We start from the raw sequence: 20,687 nt of genomic DNA, 5'->3' as shown, positions 1-20,687 counted from the left end.
AGTGGCTAGCAAAACATCAAGGAAATGCTCATAAAAAGAAAATACAGCCTTTAGCATGTACTGATATATTTCTGCCCTCTGTTCCTTCTTCTTCGAGCCTACGATCACCATGGCTGCTTGTGAATGCATGAAGGAAGACGGAGAGAAAACAATTCAGTGCTTTTGCTTCTCTCCAGCACTGAAGTATTTTGCAAAATATCCTGGCAAGGTATTACATAGATTCCTAGATCACAGCAGCAGCAGATAGAGCTTTAACAGAGAGGTGCAAATTCCCTTAGCTCCCCTGACAAATCTCTTTAAAGCATCACAGAATACAAAGGATGACAAACAGAAGACTCTAGAAAGAAAATGTTACCATCATGTTAAAAAACATAAAGATTCTTGGTTCCATACTGACCATAAACACAGTGCAAGCCTGTGGCTAAACAAGCCAGCTTTACTTGAACAGAGTAATTCAACAGGTTGACATGTTAACACTGAAGCTACAGAAACCAGACAGGCATTTATCAAGCCAGCCATCTAGGTTTTACTGAAGTTAATTTTACTAAAGGATATCGAGAAACAGACAACTTTAAAACCTTACTGTTCCAGTTACACTCCAATGACCTTCTCAAAACATGTTTATGGAAAGGACCTCATACATGATTCAAGTGTTGTCAAAATATGTGACGGCTCATTAAGGTGGAGTTCTGTATACACCTCTAAGAGGAACATAGCACACAACTCCTTAATCTTTTATAATTGATTAGTAAATCACACGAAGGTAGAAGCCTTCAGTTTTACTCAATTACATGAATGATGAGACACTCTTGAGGAGATATGGATTAATATTTAATGAGTTAAAACAGCTTTAATTAGAACACAGAACATTTGATTACATTCCCTATTTGTTTTCAAACTGACAAGATGCATTTTAAAAAGTAGCTTGGAGAACAGATGACAATTGAAAAAAAAGGAAATAGACTAAGTTGCCAGCACCTAAACAAGCAAGAGTGCGCTCAGCTGAACCGAGCTGGTCAGGTTCATTTCAATGAAAACTGTTCCCAGGTTTTTTTGAAGGCAGCTGTTCAGTTTTTCCTTAACAACATGGGCTTAAAAGCTCCAGGTCTTCTGAAATGACTGCACTGGTCTCAAGTTCTCCTCCAGACCAAAGCAAAAAAAATCCCTGGAAGTTCCAATTCATCACACCCTTCCTTACAGAGACCACAATTACAGTATTGCTAGTCAGCTGTGCCTACCCACCCTGTATGAGGTAACAAAAGTAAGGCTGCACCCAGAGGGAGTTTCAATAGGAAGTGTGACTTGCTAGTTGCTCACCACCCTTGCTGTTCTTACCTCAGAGTTTTCCTTATTTATTTTCACCCAGATAGTTGCTCTGTCAAGGATGAAAACAATCTCAATATTTAGGAAAAAAACCCATGAAATTGTTCTTGAGTATACAGCTCAAGTGTAGCTTCTGGGCTCTGCAGAGGAAACCAACTCTCCACATGAGTACTTGAAAAGTAGTGCCAGGCCCAAAACAGCTTTCCTGTATCATGAATAAATCTCATTTTCCAACCTTTGAAAAATTCAAAGTTTAGCAAGAGGGTGTATTACTCTATTTCTAAACTTCAAGAACAGCCTTTATTAAGAAGTTACTGACCTAAATATGAACTGGTATCTGAGTTTCCAAATAAATACTTGCACAGAAACACAGAACTTCAAGCAAGCAGAAACCACAATAAATGTTTTATTGCAACAATGTCCCCATCATCAACTGAGATGGCAAAAATTAAGTTTTAAATCATTTTGCGTTTTTACCTTTTTATTTATGTAAATATAAATTCAAGAGTGTAAAATAAATCCACATATAAAACACAGGAGAAACATTCTCTTTCAGTGACTCCAAAAAAAACTTACATACTGAAGAATCATGACAAGTAATCCGCTGTCCATTTTTCCAAGTATACAGGCATGAAAGAAAGCAGAAATTTATTCCCCAAAAGCATCCTGTATAAAGTCCTTAAAGTATTTAAGTAATATTTAGTAATCTCATACTCTTGAGTTTATGGATGTAGATTCCAAGAAAAGGAGAGACAAGAAACATCTCACACTTCAGATTATTTAAACTCCATCTAAAATAATCCGTTTAAAACAAGATTATGTTCAATTCTTATAGCTGAAGCATCACAATTACTTTATTAATATCACTGGTTTGGAAAACTTTTTTATTAGTTTTTCCTGCCTTTAAAATAAAGTCAGAATATTTATTCCAAATAGTTTTGTTTACTTATACTGTAAATCTATTGCGGAAAGTAACTCCACATGCTGGTACAACAGGCCTTCATGAATTTCCACTTAAACATTACTATGATGTACCTTAAAAAACAGGGACTACAGCATAAAATGCACCATAAAGAATCAAGTGTCATGGGATTATGGTATTATCTTCCTTCTCAGATGCAACAAAATGCTTATATATTTTGAAGTCAACATTGGACTGTTAGACCATGTGAATATTGGCTCGTTATAAATACTTGGACTAGGAACGTTTATTGTTTCAGAAATATGTAACTATTTTTATTGTTATTACACAAGAAAATTGTTACCAGTATTATAAAACGTATTGTGCAGGATATTTCAAGAGGAATGTTTTTCACTGGGTCCAACGGGCATGTGTTTCCGACGACTGTGGCTTTTAATGCGTATCATGGCAAGTTCTTAATAAACAGTGTTTTGCCCCTCATGGTTACTTTACAACAGAATGAAGAAATTAAGATGGTAAAAGCAAACAAAGTTATGAGAACTGCAAGTAACTCCACAACTAGAAGAGGAAAAAAATCATAGAAGGATTTAAATCAGCACTATTGTGGGTCCCCACAGTTGCACTGCTACTCTTAGGTTTCCAGGAGATGCATATGATTTTATAAATACTTTTGTGCTAAGAGCCATGCTCAGAAACAAAATATAGGCTAGCACAAGTCTACCTTTTTGAAGATGCATGTTAAGTATAAAATTCACTTACTAAAGTGCATTTGCTGAACAAACTCTAACTTCTACTATTATAGCTATCCCAATAAGCAATACAAACTAAACTTTGTTGAAATTCTACCTCTACTTAAAAGCAGTAAATATAGATGACTGAAATCTAAATTACAATCTTGTATTACCAAACATTACTCAATGCTGTGAGCTGTAGAAATAAACAAAATGTACTGTCCCAAGCTTCCCACAAATGAGGAAGTGCCTCTAGTTAGAAATACTGAAAGTGTAGAATGGAGTTAAATATAAGCAGAGCTGAAGTAAGCATTGCTTTCTTATTCAATATGATGTTTCTTTAAGGCTCTGAGAGAAGCTGTTACTTTTCTCAAGATCTTTTGGCAAAAGATATAAATGCAGAAATAGGAGGGTCGTCTGACATTTCAGAACTTGTATTTTCATATTTCATTAAAGCCCGCTCATTCAGTGTCTGTATACATTTATTGCACTTGTGTTGTTGGAATACATCTATACCAACATAGTAATAATGATTGCAACAAAGCCGTAGTAAAATAAACTTTAAAAGGGTCTGATTCTGACATTAGAGGATAAGTGTCTGCATGTTTAAAATGTTCCCCTAATAATTACATACAAATTGTTCATCAAGTCAGATGCACATTTTTAACAATTATTTAGCATATATAAAATTTCACTCATCCTTTTATCAATACAAATCTGTTAGGGATCAAAAAAGACTTACCATGCAAAATATTGATTAGTGCTGCATAATGGAATATATATTTCTATCAGAGTTAAAACAGCATTTTCAAAATTTAAAGAAAAATAGATTTTTAAAAAGGGATTCTACTGTTGAATGCAAGTCTTCCTTGTAGCAAAGACCGGATAGACACAAGTTATGATTTATCGCTGTACTTCAGTCTTGATGAAAAACTAATAATAATTTGTCCACCTACTTAATAAATGCTACATTTTCAAGAATAAAGGAACTATCAGTAGGCATTATTTCTACTTAAAACAAGTTATTTCTCTCTGTAATAGGTCAAGTATGCTTTTAAAGATTCAGGTAATGGTAGACTCATAATTTTCTCTCTCAACAGATTTCGAGGAGGCTCTTCGGGCTTCAAGGTCTCACTGTGATCTTTATCCTCCTCCTCTTTGTTATCATCTTCCATTCTTTCATCTTCTTCACTATCTAGAGGCTGAGGAATGAGCTGATTACCAACAAACACATAGGTGTTAATCCTGCGTCTACGACATCTCCTGCGTTTTCGTTTCGGAGGAGCCTTCTGAGTAATACCCTTGGCTTTCATCTCCTCATTTATGAAGTTTCTAAGGGTGCGTCTGATATATATTCGAGCTAGGTCCTGCAGATTCCTAACAGCACATGGAGCTAAAATGAAAGAAAAGTAAGTTTACTAAGTGAAATTTCCCTCTAGCAAAAAAAAAAACAGATGCACGGCAGTAAGACTAATGTTCAAGAACAATTGAAATTTTAGTCCCATGATACAATATGCAAATGAAACAAGGGTACAGTCACCTTGACAAACCCTGTGGCACAATCCAAGAAATTAAGAGGTCTTTTGACAGATGTGCAAGGTAAGTAGTAAGCACAAATATAAGAAAGCATACAACAAATACTGTCACCTTTTAGCACCTGGCATGTCTTGGGACCGACGGCTGGCAGTGTTAAGATACTGCTGCTGGAAAACAATTTCTACCCCTACGTCACATTTGTTTAGGCAAGTTCCTTTCTTCTGCCTTTTTCTTCCACTCACTATGCTTTTCCCTACTTCCTACTGAAACCAACTGATGAGGGAGGGTCATGTCAACTTCACAGCTGATCAACCACGTAAGTCACCCATATCTTTAGAGCAGAAAAGGAATCAAAATTACTGAAGCCCTGAAGAAAAAATAAAAGCAAGTAACAAAAAGCCAAAAGCCACATATTTTCCAATGACAGATAGGCAGGTGATGACTAAGTATTGCTGGGCTGGTGGATGCCTGCCCTTGATGAGCTACGGCTGGCTAATTCCATGGAAAACAATAAGAAAAAAAGCACACCAACCAAAACTGAAGCATGTTCAACTTACTTTCTTGTTATCTTTCTTCCTATATGAAATAGCATAAAATTAATGGTGACTACACAGCAGGAAAGAAGGTAGTGAGGAAGTAAGTTTGATAATTACACTTCCAATATTGCATTCAGCTTAGAAAACACTCAGTGTATTTCAAACAAAATCTGCTGTTTCATACACTGACTTCAGTTGCATGCTAGTTGCTCATATCTGAGACAGAAAGAATGTTTATGGCTGATAATACTGATTTTAGCTGATGCCAACAGAAATAAAAATCCCCAAGCCCCATTTGTTTAATATAAAACCAACTCAAAATTCATGAACAAAACCCTAACCATACAAAACACATTTACAAGATCAGGCTAAACAAGCCGTGATTGTGGATTTATGCCAATCATAGTAAATGCAAACACAAGGTATATAAAGTTGAAGTAATGGACTAGCAAGCATTCATCCCATATACAGAATTGTGTAAGACAGACTTCATAAAATCAGAAGAAAAAATTATTTCTTTCAAAAAAGGATGGAATAAAATTTTCAAAACACTGAATCCTGAAAAAGGTGTAAAAGCAGTAAGCTCTCAGCTTTCTTATCCTGTAAGATAGTATTAAACAACCATACTCTTTTTAGTGGTAGTTATGATTGATTTGATATTCTATTTGATTTTGAAGACAACAGAATCTAAAATGTTTAGACAAAATAAGCTCCTCACAGTCACATCCCAGATCGTAAGCTATAACTGGTAACTACCAACAATTCATAAAGGAAGTCAAGGCCTAAAGCTCCTGCACTTCTGTTCAGGAATCCCAGACACTCACACAGATAGCATAAAGAAAATGAGCTTTTAGAAAGCTTCAGACCTGCTGCATTTTTGAAAAAAAAAAAAAAAAAATCTTGGTAGGTAGGACAGATAGTTAGAAGTCCTACAGCAAGACAGTCAGAAAGCTTTCCTATGCAAGGTAATATAAAATCTGTTTGAATACAGAACTACTCAGAAGGACACCTAGGGAAGATGTCAAACCACAGGAGTAGCCTTAAGTTCCACTGATATTCATGAATTTAAGCCAAATTGACCAAGAAATCCAACTCACTTTTGTTTTGATTAGTGATCTCAAACTTGCTTGATGTTTGTAAACATAGTAAAATTGAACTGAATCTAAGAAGTTTCAGCTTTTCTCCATTATGATTATATAAAAAAGAGAATTAGACTTCAATAAAAAAAATCTATCACTGTGACATATCAGTGATGTATTGGGCTCATGATCAGAGTTTTTAGCATCTACAGTACGCTGTGGGTCAACACAAGTCTACTTCCCACACTAAGTTAAGCATGAAGCTATACAATCATGTTAACATCTTGCTCAAATGTAAAACTTTGTTGAGATGCAGAGAAACTTTACCAACGCTAGTGGTGCTTGATATTTATCACATAGCTTACAGTCTACCCACCACAGAGTTCATCCTTGCTTCCAACATGCCACACAGGTGTAACCACTCTAGTGTTTAATAAGCCATCTTAAATCATTTACATGTAACATGAGAATCTGAATGCGACTTACTGCCAATCTGTCTTAGTTTCTCTCCTAAAAGCATTCATCAAGCTATTCACATAGCGGATTTTTTTTTTTGAATGAGAGGAACAGGATGCAATTTTTTGATGTTTAATGTCCACTTCTTGCCAACTGTCTAGCAGCAGTGAACTGTGTCTTAACCAATAACTAAGATGGTAAAAAGATCCTTTTAGCAACACCTCTGTAGTTCTCTGTAAGATTCTACTTAGTAAAATATCTGTAAGCCAGTCATTCTCAAAGTCCTATGTACATATGAGAGTTATAACTGTAGTCTACATATAACATTACATATGTGTCAGAAGGTATTCAAGGGTTGTTCAAGTATGGCAGATTCCATGTTTACTTAGTAGTGACATCCACAATTTCTGGCTAAAGTTTACAGCAAGGTAACATTTACTAGACTACTCTGAACTTTTTAGATAATTTAGAGCTGTGTGGATTTGAAACAAATAGGCAGTGTTACTATAAAAGAGAAATTAGATAGAATTTGTATTTCTTGAGCTTCAGATCACTACTTTTTGGGGGGTTTTGTTTGGGTTTTTGGGGGGTTTTTTTGTTTGGTGTGGTTTTGGGTTTTGTGTGGTGGGGTTTTTTTGGTTGTTGTTGGTTTTGGTTTTTTTTTTTTTTTTTTACATACACACCCCACCCCCCCTTTTTTTTTTTTTTTTAAAGCTTCATGATAAAGCTAGACCAGACTGAGCAGTGGAAAGAAGCCTATCTTACCGATTTCATTTTACAATGCAAATTCAAGCCCCTAATGTGTGGGGTTTTTGTTTCTTTTAAATAGTGCCAATTTAGTAGCACATTTGCATGTCATTCTCTTCTTCTCAATAAAAAGTCATTTTTGAAGTTATTATACTAAGCTACCTACAAGAAACACCTTATTGTACTACAGTTCAGTTCTGAATGCCACTGGTCTGCACTATTTTCATTCTGAAAATTCAGGGATGGTGGATAGAGAACACTTGAAAATTCTCTTCTGTCTTCTAGGGATTAGACTATACAAGATCATAGTAAGATCAGAAGGTTTGACAAGCCACCTCTGAATTTCACCATTAGCCATGATACAGCCTATCTATTATGGACTACATCTAAAGCAAAGAACAGAGGAAAAAAATAAACATGTATTAACACATGTATTTCAGGAAATAACTTAAGTCTTTTCAAAAAGCAAGTGTTGACACAACCAGAATTAATTATTTCTGCAAAAGAACTGATTACATAAAGGAAAGGGCCTTCTATACTTTGAACAAAAAAAAAGGTAACTATAATAAGGAATTATCCTTGTCAAGCTCACACACACTCTCAAAATTAATAGCCACATCAGTAGTTATAGACAATGCAACCTGATAGGACATCCTAGACTCCTGAGGGTTTATACCTGTTTCACGGTTAAAAAAATGTGCATGGAAGCAAGAAACATGTGAAGAGGACAGGGGGATTGGCTCCCTTTGGTTATATGTTAACACAACAAAACAGCAGAGAAAAACTGTTATCTTCTAGGTTCTTTGTTGCATTTAAGTTCCCACATGCTACTGAAGCTTTGTGTATTATTCTACTCCTAGCCCTGACTATTCTGACAGAAAATTTCAACTCTACACCTTTCTCTGCCACTTTTTCCACCCCTTATCATAAAATCATAGAATGGTTTGGGTTGGAAGGGACCTGATCTCCCTGCCATGGGCAGGGACACCTTCCACTAGACCAGGTTGCTCAAAGCCCCATCCAGCCTGGCCTTGAACACTTCCAGGGAGGGGGCAGCCACAGCTTCTCTGGGCAAGCTGTTCCAGAGTCTCACCACCCTCACAGTGAAGAATTTCTTCCTTGTATCTAATCTAAATCTACCTTCTTTCAGTTTAATACCATTACCCCTCATCCTATCACTACACTCCCTGACAGAGTCCCTCCCCATCTTTCCTTTAGGCCCCCTTTAAGTACTGGAAGGCCGCTATAAGGTCTCCCTGAAGCCTTCTCTTCTCCAGGCTGAACAACCCCAACTCTCTCACAGCCTGTCTTTGAGGTGCTCCATCATCCCCCCAGTCATCTTCATGGCCCTCCCCTGGACTCACTGCAACAGGTCTATATCCTTCTTATGTTGGGGGCCCCAGAGCTGGACACAGTACTCCAGGTGGGGTCTCATGAGAGCAGAGTAGAGCGGAAGAATCACCTCCCTTGACCTGCTGGTCATGCTTCTTTTGATGCAGCTCAGGACACAGTTGGCTTTCTGGTCTGCGAGCGCACATTGCTGGCTCATAGTCAGTTTTTCATCCACCAATACCCCCAAGTCCTTCTCCACAGGGCTGCTCTCAATCCACTCATTGCCCAGCTTGTATTTGTGCTTGGGATTGCTCTGACCCATGTGCAGGACCTTGCCCTTGACCTTGTTGAACTTCATGAGGTTTGCATGGTCCCACCTCTCAAGCCTGTCCAGGTCACTCTGGATGACATCCCTTCCCTCCAGCATGTTGGACCGCACCACACAGCTTGGTGTCATTGCCAAACTTGCTGAGGGTGCACTCAATCCCACTATCCATGTCACCAACACAGACGTTAAACAGTGCCGGTCCCAATGCTGACCCCTGAGGAATGGCACTCATCTCTGGTCTCCACTTATCATGCTGTCTTATCTTGGCAGACGGGCTTTCAGAGACTTTCTAAATACCTTTACTAACCTAATTCAAAGCATTGCAGCTAGAAAGCCAACCCCAATGACTAATAAAATACAGCTATGCATGACTATCAGTTGCAGACAAGACACAAGCACACTCAGCTATTAATATCCTACCATACCACAGCTGCAGTTTAGACCTGTTCCTTCCATTTCAGGGGAAAGAGAAAAAAACATTTTTCTCTGGGAGACCATCAGAAAGTTAGCACTCCTGACAGACCTAATATTAGCTTGCTATTTTATCTATACCTTGCTAGAAACAGAGAAGCTGAACCTAAAAGGAAAAGAAATCTGGAAAAATAAGCTGGAAACACTATCATTTTAATTCAGGATATTGTTTAGCAACACAGAACATGTGCCAGAAGCAGAAAATTATATCAGTGAGCTACTGCTTTGCTGAACTATGTTCCTGTTCTATCATACCATGTCTGTATAGCATAGTCTTCCCACTTTCAAAACACCACCGGCAGGCACTACAACAACCCATCAAGCCAAAGGGAGCGAGCACAAATGACACTTACGCAGTCCCACAGTGTCATGCTTGCCATTGTCATTTCTGTTTGGTTGCACTAGTGGAGCAAATGAAACAGCAAGGATATTTTTACTTTCCCACGTGTTCTGTCCTGTTCTCAAGATCTGTGTTAGCTGCATAAAAACAAAAACAAAATAAATCAGTGGTTACAGTTTTGTCATACTCAATACTATTCAGAGATTGGTGTTCAAACACACTGCTATTTTGTCTTGCTTCAAAATTAACTTATAAAGGCTGTTTTACGAACAATATGGACTTTCATATTCCTTGAAGTATTACTTGGTTGTTACAGTACTGAATAACGCTCTTTGGCAATGGGAAGAGATGCAGCTGGAAAATTAAGACCCAAGGTAAGTTTTGCTCTTTCTGATTTTTTTCAAAACACCACTGAATACTTTTGATTGGAAGCAACTTCTGGAGTCCTACCTCCTGCTTGAACAAGACCAACTTCAAAGTTAAATCAGGCAACTCAGAAGCTTTTCCGATGTTAAAAAAGATCTCCTAGGACTGAGATTTCCCAACATGTCTAGGCAACCTCCTATAGTGTTCAACTACTCATCATGAAAAATTGTTCTCCCTATATGTAGGCAGAATGCCCTCTTGTTGCCATTTGTAACATTCTTCTTTCAGTTTGCTGTGCACGTGCGAGGAGTGGATTCCTACCTATTAGGTAAATTCTCCACCCCTTAGGATGCCAAATCAGGAATTACATGTTCCCTTAGCTGTTTCTCTGCACACTAGTTTAACCCAGATCTTTCAGCTGCTCCTTATACTTTACATGCTCTTAGTCCCCTAACCATTTGTATATAAGGTAGAAATACTCACAGTTTTAATTTTGCTTTTAAACTGTGACTACTTTTAGGTTGGATCCCATCAATTTCAACAGACAGTATCTTAGTCCAATAAATACTGAAAAAAAGTATTTATGGAACTGAACCATGCAAGCTACATTTAAAACACTTTGGTATTTTGAGAAAGCAGATACATAATAATCCTTTTTGGAAGATAAAGTAACTAGCATGTTTATCAACAAGCATTTCAGTAATTATCTGTATTTAGGAGGACATCAACTTAAGTCACATCATCTTTCTCAATTTCCCTATTAGTAAAACAGGGAGAATAATACTTACGTTTGTAAAGCGTTTTGAGATCTAAGGATGAAAAGTGATAAAAGTGTGAAGTATTATTAAAATAATACACCTGTCAAACGTTTAATCTAACATGGAAAAGCAATACTAAAACCTGCTAGAAGTACTTTTTCCTTCATTTTTCTCCTCCCGATATCCCACTAATCACAGCTATTTGATATACCTCTGAAATAAATTCTCTTGGTTTAGAGGGTGGTTTCTTTGTTGGAAGTACTGACTGAAAACATCTGTGTGGCAAGGATATTTCAAAGCAGTTCTGCGACTGGTATAATACACTGAAAATACTATAAATGGAGTTCTAGTTTCACTGAAGACACAGTTTTGCCACAGACTTTGTTGGAAGTGGGATATTGATGCTTTCCTACAAGTTTAAGTGAAAAAAGTTCAAGACCTCATTAAAGAGACTAGCATCTGCTTAACTGCAACAATACACTGAATCAAGATATCATTAGCTGAACATTAACTTGGTCATATATACATTTAAAAGCATTCCTTAAATATATATATTTCTCATACTAAAAGATAAAAACGGGAAATTGTCACTAAGTCACCTGATCTTCTATAGGCATTACTAAAATGCCTCCAACTTTCAATAAAATTTTCATGTAGTTTTCATGGTCTTTCTGGACTCCAGCTCCACAGTAAATCCGGTCATACTGATGACTGTCTGAGGCTATTTCCAAACAATTACCAACCACAAAGGCAGGTTCACAGAACTCAAATCTAAGGGGAAGAAAAAAAAAAAAACAACAACAAAGAAAGAGGGGACATGTTTCAAATTAGGATTTTTAAGAAAAGCCAGTCCAGATAAAGACAGAAAAATATTTTTTATATCTTCCTTTATGTAATGAAGAAAGATTATCATACATACTTTAGAAGTCTGTATTAAGGTAATATTACTTTGAAAATAATCTGGTTTCTCATGCCACATCAGGGACCACCGAAGAAAAACTCTTAAGCAGTTACAATTATGTATTATGCAAAACAGAAAAGGCCTCAAAGCATCACCAGACTTCCTAACTGCAAGCAAATAGATTTGTCTAAAGAAACCTTACAAGCCATAGAGTAAAAGTGCCTTTAAAATAGTACATTTATCAACAATGTGTGATATCCAGGCTGTTGAATAAATATTAAAACAGTTCATTTCCTAACAGCCCCCCTTCATTTTTTTGAATTAGGCTTTCCAAAGACTCATTTCCCTCTACCTCCCAATCTTCCACCTTGAGCCCAATCCACTTTTCCCCAAAAAATAAATTTAATGGAAAAGTCCATCATTTTTTTTGACCACACACAAGCAAGAAAGGAAAAAAATTCTCAGAAACATCTGTTCTAATTTCATCAGCAAATGAAAGCTATACAACTGCTTTTAAGCAGACCTAAGTTTATAACAGAAGTTGCAAGGTCTGTAAGTACTCTTTGTCACTGCATAAAATATCAAAGGAAAGATGTACAGGATAGAGCTTTATTGTCAAGGCTGCACATATCCTCCATTACACTGATATTTTCTGTTACTTTTCAAATCACTGTAACACCTTACTGCTTCAGCTGTTAATACCATAATAAAAGTAATTTACCTTTTTTGTAAAAAAATTCCTCCAGCAACTAACTTTTCGTTTCCCCCAAGCACTTAAAAATTAAGAAGAGAGGTTACAAAGTAGCTCATAAAAAGGATTTATGGTTTTCTTTGAAAAAATACTAAGTAAAACCTAAAACCTTGTTGTTGCATGAAATAGTTCATAAACTCCATCTGGCAGTATCAGAACTCAGTGTATCTCAAACTTCATCCAGAAGGAATGAATTTTTCTAAAAACTTCTTCAAATACATGTAGCCATTTTATGAACTTTACAGCTGATTGTCATTGGAAAAGAACTTTTTTTACTTGGCTAGCAGTAGCAAATCCCAGTACAACACCTGACAAAATTCAAATCAATATTTCTTCAGTTACAGTGAAGCTTGGCAGCTTTCACTGCTTAGGGATACTGCCTGTAAGGCTTGGCTGACTTTCCTATCTACAGCACTGCCATTAAGAAATCAGCATTCCATTAAACTGAAGTTTTTGCTCAAAGTATATTTCTCACCGACACACCCCCCCCCCCAAGATGGGATGCTTGGTCTTGAAAATAATGCAATGCTTCCTTCGACTAGTCACAGACAGATCCCAGAATACTTTACCAACTATTGCATAGCTCATGTTATATGTAGCCAACAGTCCATAATGGTGTTTCCTCATCCAAATCTAGAGGAAAAACTTAAAACTACAAGCAACACTGGTAGATTAAAAAGAAAAGGGAGAGGGAGTGGGGAATGACTGCCTTCTGGCACACAACTGGGCAGCTAGCCCAGCCTGAACTGTGGTTGAAGTCATTTCAGATTAACACAAAGATCTAGAAATACATTAGGTAAGGTTAAAATGCTGGGAAGAAAAGTAAATCCAATGCACTGACCATTTTGCTGAAGAAGCAATCTCATTTCATAGGCACTTGGTTTATTGTGTAGTTTTTTTACATTCACTGAAGGTCAATCAGGCAGTTCATGATACAGTTTTCATTTCAGGTTGCCTACAGTTTAAGTCAAGCATCACTACATCAATTTAATTTTAAAGTTTGAGCAAAGTACCTTTGTGGGCTTCAAAAATACAAGGGGAAGGCAGAGAGACAGAGAATACGGTACTTTTCTAAAATGCAGTTTTAAATCTTGAGACAGTCCCTAGTTCCAGAAAAACTAAGGCAGCTTGCCTGCCTAACCTGGCAGCTTCCACAACTTCTTCTGGTCTTCTCAAAATCCTCCTCTAAAAGCTGGCAAACTGATTACCAGATACTCCTTCATCTACTAGAAACCACCCTAAAGGTCATGAAGCCACTGGTCACACCCTCTTAAACCACGTGGATCACTAAACTCTCTAAGGAATCAAAAATACAAGACAAAACAAAACCCCACAAAACATTCCCCAGACACAAAATACTCTATACATCAGCTGTGAATGAAAATCCACAGTGGTCTTTACAAATACAGTAAAAGACAATTTCTCATTTAGCTCCACAGCTTGTAACCAGAAGGCCACAAAGTGCAAACGAAGACACAGAAGCAACTTCCCCTTACACCTGTAATAATGAGATGGGTTAAGCTCTAGAGACCAACTCTGTCTATAGGCATTTTAAATGTGTTCTACAGTTTTGTGTAGACATGAGGCTTATGACCAAAACAGCAAGTTATTTATTAGTCCATTTACTTCAAAAAATACTTTTTCCCCCCCATATCTTCACTTAGCTTCGACACAATTTGTCAACAGCTGGAGTTTCCTGAAAGACCAATTTCCCACTGCAAACCTAGACACCGTATGGACTAGGTTATATGTAATTCCTGAAGACTCTTTAGTCCATGTCAGGTGAAAACCAAGCAGGTCTAACTCAGCTCACCTGAGCATGCAATGGTAACACCCAGCTGGCCTTCACTGGTATTTTAGCTGCCTGCTCCACTTAGGAAGCTACATATAGCAATTCCTTAACTACCTGTTACCCAGAAAGCTGAAAGTAGAAGAAATGGGAGGAAAAGGTGGTAAACTGTCTCTGGTCATAGCAATATGTGAGTTCAAAGACCAACCCTCTTCATTCATCCTTCCCACAGAACTGATTTGTGTTATGCTACAAGCAATGACAGAATACCTGAAATAAAGGCATACAGACTTCGGAAGTAGAGCATTATGGGCTTTTTAAACCTAGTTAAGTTGTACAACAGTGAACCTTACTCCTCCACACTCTCACATAAAGTAAAGCTCAGCAGTGATGCAACAAGACTCTGCCTACTCCCAGAATCCTCAGCTGATTCCACTTTCACAAAAAAATACACACACCTCTGAATCAGAAAGAGCTGATAAATGCATGTACCATGTTCTTGTATTTACCTAACCCCATCAATTTGTGAGGCCCTTCCAACAGAGACTAAAGTATAATTTTGAGTATTTGTTCTAACTTGCCCAAATAATTTTCAAAATAAACAAAGTTCAGTTTTATTCAAGTACAGAAGACTCAATTTGATCAGGAAATGTTCTAAAACAAATACAAAGGTTCTGCAAATACAAGGGAGCAAGTGATTTTAAGAGTACCTACCAAAAGCATCACAAGCCTGTTAGTCTTACAGTGTCAAAGTAGTATCAACTACATTGTTTTACAATGGTACCTGACCTAATCAAACCCAAATTCTTTTAGTCCTAATCATCACTATATCCAACAAGTTTATTTCATTCCTATTGCCTTTGGGATATCAAAACAGATCAGAAATTCAATTTCCTTCTGTGTTACACTGTGCTATCTTTTATTAGATTAATGGCACTACTGAAAATAAGTGATTTATTGCTTTAACATGCAGTATTAACTATCACATAATATACCTATCAAGATGAGGTAATATTTAATTTAATTTTTTTTTTAGTTTCTGAATTGAAATGTGACTAAGAAATGCTAAGTGGTTTTTGCCATTTGTGCACCTCTACCAAATGGCCAGGGTGGCCTTGCAGAGCATTATGTAGGTAACACAAAAAAACCCTCTTATTTCACACATCAGAAGCCAAAAAAGGCAAAAATAAAGTGCTGGAACAATCTGGAGACTTTTAATCCCATTAAGTTCTTCAGCTGAATCTGCTCTCTTGATTACAAGAGAATCAACAGCCATCAGAACAGAAATTAAGAGTTCCCATTATAGATAACATAGCAACAGAAAATTTGTTTAAACGAGCACTTGCCATAGGACAAATTTAAGCACAGAGAGATCACATTTAGCAATGGCCCAAGATAATCAAGCAGCTTCAAGCACATAAAACATCTGTTGACCTGATTCTGCCCTTCCATCTTTTGCATTTTTGTAATCTATCCCTCAAGGATGGGCATTTCAAGTTCATTCTCATCACAGCCACAGTACTTTTTTTCCAGCTAAATGTAAAAAAAAAAATCTGTAGAATTTAAAGTGCATTTCTATCTTTGCTGCAGCAACTTAAGGAAACTATCAATAGATTGTTACTGCCTATGTTCTTTTAAGCAAGATTCCCCATAGATATCAACTCAATGAAGTATTACTATTGTAATAAAGTGAACATCCATTAAAAAAACACATTTACAGCAAAGAACTAAGATTAAAGTTTGTTGCTCCTGTATCCATATCCACCAATCTAGTATTTGTGTGATAGCAAGATAATAATAAAAAAATAAGAGAGCATAGTACAATGACCTTTCCTAATAACAGGTTTGGTTTTTTTAACAAGGGGATTCATTGGATGGTCATACCATTAATACCTACCCACAGAACCTACCCTTTAATTACTTCCAACTCTGAAGATGTACAGGATGCTTCTTGGGCTAAGCTCTTCTATCTATACAACCTTCATGAATGCAGGATTTCATCCTGATGCCTCTTGAAGACTTGAAGATGAAACTAGATGGAAGTAGGCATGTTTTGTTTTTTGGTGGGGTTTTTTTTTGGGGTTTTTTTTTTTTTTTAGTAGTATACATACCTGATTCTTTAAAAAGGAACAAGTTCAATAAAATTGGGGATAAAAGTCAAGTAATTTGAAGGAAAAACAACCGTCAACATCCACAGGCTTGTGTTTGAAGGAAACATGTTACAAGATGCTTAAAATAAAAGCAATACTGAGGAACCACTTAAACCTGTCTTTTGCCAAGAGAAAAATTAATTAGTTCTTAAAACTAGCATCACTCCAGCTACATTTTATACCTCTCAGCTACTACATTCATACCAGGATATCACCTAATAGTACACTTCTGTCTATCCATATATTTACTAACCAGACTCAAATCTCAGCTTGCTGCTCAACACCACTTACAGGAAGAAAACCTATTTCAGTACAAATTTAATATACTGTTCTCCCATCCACATTCATTTCCTTTAGTCAGTCAACTCAAACCCTCCAAAAAGCCTGAAATCTCATTCAGTACCATCAAGCTGCTCCAATTAATTCCCCTCTAGTATGAAATATATTTAAATTTATTTAAATTTATTTAAATTTAGGGCACAAAGAATGACTCTTCAACTTTAATGATGTATAAGAAAAGGCTGGCAAGTTGTTAACACTCGCCATTTGAACTACAGTAACACTACATTGGAACAAAGACTTCAAAAGCATTGCAAGGCAAATTTCACACTCTTCATGAAAAAAAAAACAGGTTTTAATACATATTCCAAAACAGAATAGTAAATCCAGCATAAGAACTCATGAAATTAACTTTATATCAAACTTCCCTTAAAACATCAAATACACTAATAACCAGACATTGAAATGAATCTGCAGTATGTGTAGACTCTGAAAAAGTATGATAAAACATTAAACTATTTTTGCTACTGTGACAAGGAAATAATACTCACTTTTGTTCTATACTAATATACTGCTGACCATATTTTCAGCAAAAGGACTTCTCAGGACAGAGAAAGAAGGAAAGAAAAAAATCAGTTCTGGCAGTCTGGTTAAGAAGTTTCTTACTCTTTTCACCAACAAAAAACTGGCCTATCTTTTTAAAACACAGCTACAGCAGCTGAAAAGTAAGTGTTTCCTGTGGTTATTTTAAGACACAGACTGAAAAGCTACACATAATTTAATCCAGGAAGTTCTGACTCCTTTCTCCATTTGCATCAAAGACACAACACTCTCAGAGCTTCTCCTATGTCAAACATAAGAATTTCGTAAATCAGTAATCCTACTTCAAGTACTCCTAGAACCTGTTTAAACACTAACGCATTCACTGAAAGAAACCTTGAAAAGCTTCCAGATCATTTAGTCGATTTTTCAGGCTTTAAACTGACATAAGACTTCTCTTCTTTGAAAACCACAGATGACGGTCAATACTCACATGGCTTTGTGTGATGTAACATGCCACAACACATAACAGAATGACAATTTCTATGCTTCATTAGCCTTTCTCATTTCACTCTACTGCAAGTGTTTTAGAACTAATATCAATCAGATTTAAAGGTACTACTTGTATATTTCAGGAAAAGGTTTTCCTATTTGTTTCTCAATAAATACTTCCTATGTTATGTCCTGTCAGTCTATTTAAGATTAAAACACTAGCTAAGTAACTTAAAACCTGCATCAGTTAACATGGGAAAATAATTTTTAAAGAGTGTTAATTCTTTTCCTATTAAGTGAGACAACAGCAGGGCAAAATGGCAATTTCTTTACACTTTTTTTGTATTTTTTTCCCCTCAATTGTTCATTCCATTTCATCTAAACATTTTTTTTCAAGCTCTCTGAACATGTCTTTGGTTCATGCATATTCATGGATTGCTAGCATGTTTTGTTGACAAGTTACACATATTTTACCTATTAGTATTATTGTTATTTGTGAGACCCTCTGCATGTACACTACAAATATTAAATAAAAACAAATAAAAATACGAAATCTTTGACAACAAAATCTACCATGACTACTTTTAAGTCCCCTGCATCCAATTACAGTAACAGTAATTTTAATCAGCATTAGAGTAATAGCCAAAAGTGATGATGTAAAACTTTTATTCAGTAATTTTGTCCTGAACATTTTTTCAGCCCCCAGGCAATGCTAGAGGGACAGTAAGAAACTTGTATCTCTACTTCACTTGTATTTGTCATCTCCCATTTTTGAATAAAATTGTCTTGGTTCTTCTATTATATAACCTCTGCTATCTTGTTTATAATTTCTGATGTTCTCATCAGTTTCACTGAAGTGGACCAAAACACATTACTCTTAATTACTTCTGAAGAAAAATTCAAACACTGGTTCTTAAAAATACTTATGGCTAATCTTACTTTCCCTTCAACACTGGTTTATAAAATTTTAAACTTCATTATGTACTACATCTAAATGTTGGTGGTAAAATAAAGAATTATACTGAAGGAATACTTTTTATCAATTCCATGGTGAATTTTAAGAAAAGTGGATGAGGAGGTGAGAAAAAAAAATTTCTGTCACTTCTGTTTATTGTCAGGGCCCTAATACATCCATGGATAGGAGTCTGGAAAACAACTTACTGGTTTAACAAAAACAGAAGAGTATTTGCTTTCTTTTCTTACTGAAGCAGAAAAATGGTTTTATAGGTTGAAATTGTTGTATTTTATACTGCGGTTTTTGTGAAACAACAGACTTTGTAGGAACAGTGCACTGAGCATTGTTATCACTTGCTTTAATGCAACAAACGTTCTAAATAATATCCAAACTTGTAGCAATTAAAGACTTCCAAAGAAATGCAGTGTCCACCATGGAATTTCTTTCTTTATTTCTAAAAGGTATTTATGTGTGGTTCTGAGAGGGCAAGAGTATGTATTTCTCCTGGTATCATATACTCAAAAACTTCAGGTTTAGTTCCTTTCTAGATATGAGTAGATTCAACTGTCATTTTTGGAGCCTTCTGGTTTACGAGGTGTAGAATTTGAAACAGTACTCTTTAATATCTGTAAAAAAAAAGGGATATTCCGAAAGCCTATTTTCCTTTCCTTTTTAACATAACCTCTGGTGTCAAAGAATCCCATTGGAATTTTTGTAGTCTCTGTGTTGTTCCGGTTAGACTAAATCTCAGTAAGAATTCATTCAGCACTAAAAAAAAAAAAATACATTATTTGAAACTAGGACTAAGTTATCAGTAAGATTTAAACCAAGAAAGCCATCAGTGAGTTTTGGAGAGACAGTCTGCTTTTCCTGGTTAGATTTTTTTACTGCAATCATTAACCAGCTGCACAGGCAGGCAGGAGCTTTGTTTTCTTTGTGTATAAGGAACTTCCTGTTTCAAATCTGTTTAAATGAAAGAGAGTGAACCTTCAGAGTCCTAGCAGAAGCCCTGAATTGCGATGAAATAAAATATTCTGTTGGAAGATTAAGCTTACTGTTTTTTAATGACAACACAATCTACTACAGGACTTCAGGAAGAAGTTTCACCCGTAACAGTTATCCCACAAGTAGTACTAGGGTTCTTGTCACTTACCATTGAAGTGGTTTCTTTTGATCCTGAGAAGGGTTGGTGATTTTCTTTCACAGCAGGGACTTCACCAGCTTACCCAGGTTTGGTTTTTGATAGGGTGCTAGGAGATGGGCAACCTAGCCTTGCCCTGTGGCTCTCTCTCCAAGCTGGATATTCTAGGTCTAGAAGTTGACTGGGAGCAGAAAAGACAACACATTCCCCTTCAATAAACAGGTGAAGCGGGGCCTGGTACTTGCACATATGTGTTTTAGATAGAGCCTTCTTAAGGAATGATTTTTTTTTTCCCCTTAATTGGCATGCATTCCCTGAAGGTTTTAAGATCGAAAGAGAGCCTTATACATATTTCAGACTCAAGAGAACTTTTAGTCTACACCTAAAATCTTTGCACCTCAACCATGACACTTTCAGATGCTTTCAGATGGAACTCCTTTCCTTCTACCGGCAAACATGTTGTCAACTAAAATCAAGGCAGCAGTTTACCTCTCAGAATGAACAACTCCACCTCCATTTAGAGGAAAACTATTTTTATAGATTGGTGGAATATGGATACAGATACAAATGATTACTGGAATTATTTGTCCTTCTGAAACTGGTATCTGAAAAGGTTTTCCTCCGATGAACAGTTCAAGAGGCCGAAACTGAGAGAAGTCCAGATACCAGAAGTAGACAACCCTCCCTTTGGGCAGAGAGAATGTCTCAAATCCTTCTGGACATGCTATTTTTACATTGCTTCCAGTCTTTGGTCAAGCACCTAC

At 36.5% G+C, this 20,687-nt stretch overlaps 1 protein-coding gene across 8 annotated transcripts in view; it reads right to left on the bottom strand.

Annotated features, from left to right (window-relative positions):
• Positions 1–1,699: 1,699 nt before the first annotated feature.
• PCMTD1 (protein-L-isoaspartate (D-aspartate) O-methyltransferase domain containing 1) overlaps positions 1,700–20,687 on the bottom strand; it is a 46,675-nt gene continuing 27,687 nt past the window's right edge. For 7 of the 8 annotated variants that reach the window (XM_074819464.1, XM_074819511.1, XM_074819502.1 and 4 more), the window contains 4 exons: positions 11,525–11,696; positions 10,956–10,976; positions 9,815–9,938; positions 1,700–4,369 (listed from right to left, as the gene is read on the bottom strand). In XM_074819464.1, the coding sequence (XP_074675565.1) occupies positions 3,999–4,369; positions 9,815–9,938; positions 10,956–10,976; positions 11,525–11,696 (688 nt within the window). In that variant the 3' untranslated portion in view covers positions 1,700–3,998. The remainder of the gene's footprint in view (positions 4,370–9,814; positions 9,939–10,955; positions 10,977–11,524; positions 11,697–20,687) is intronic. The other variant, XM_074819531.1, reaches the window with a different exon arrangement.

The sequence above is a fragment of the Strix aluco genome, chromosome 1 (genome assembly GCF_031877795.1).
Source record: "Strix aluco isolate bStrAlu1 chromosome 1, bStrAlu1.hap1, whole genome shotgun sequence".
NCBI classification, from domain to species: domain Eukaryota; kingdom Metazoa; phylum Chordata; class Aves; order Strigiformes; family Strigidae; genus Strix; species Strix aluco.
Note: the sequence above shows the minus strand (reverse complement) of the source record. Positions and strands in the feature narration are given on the sequence as shown.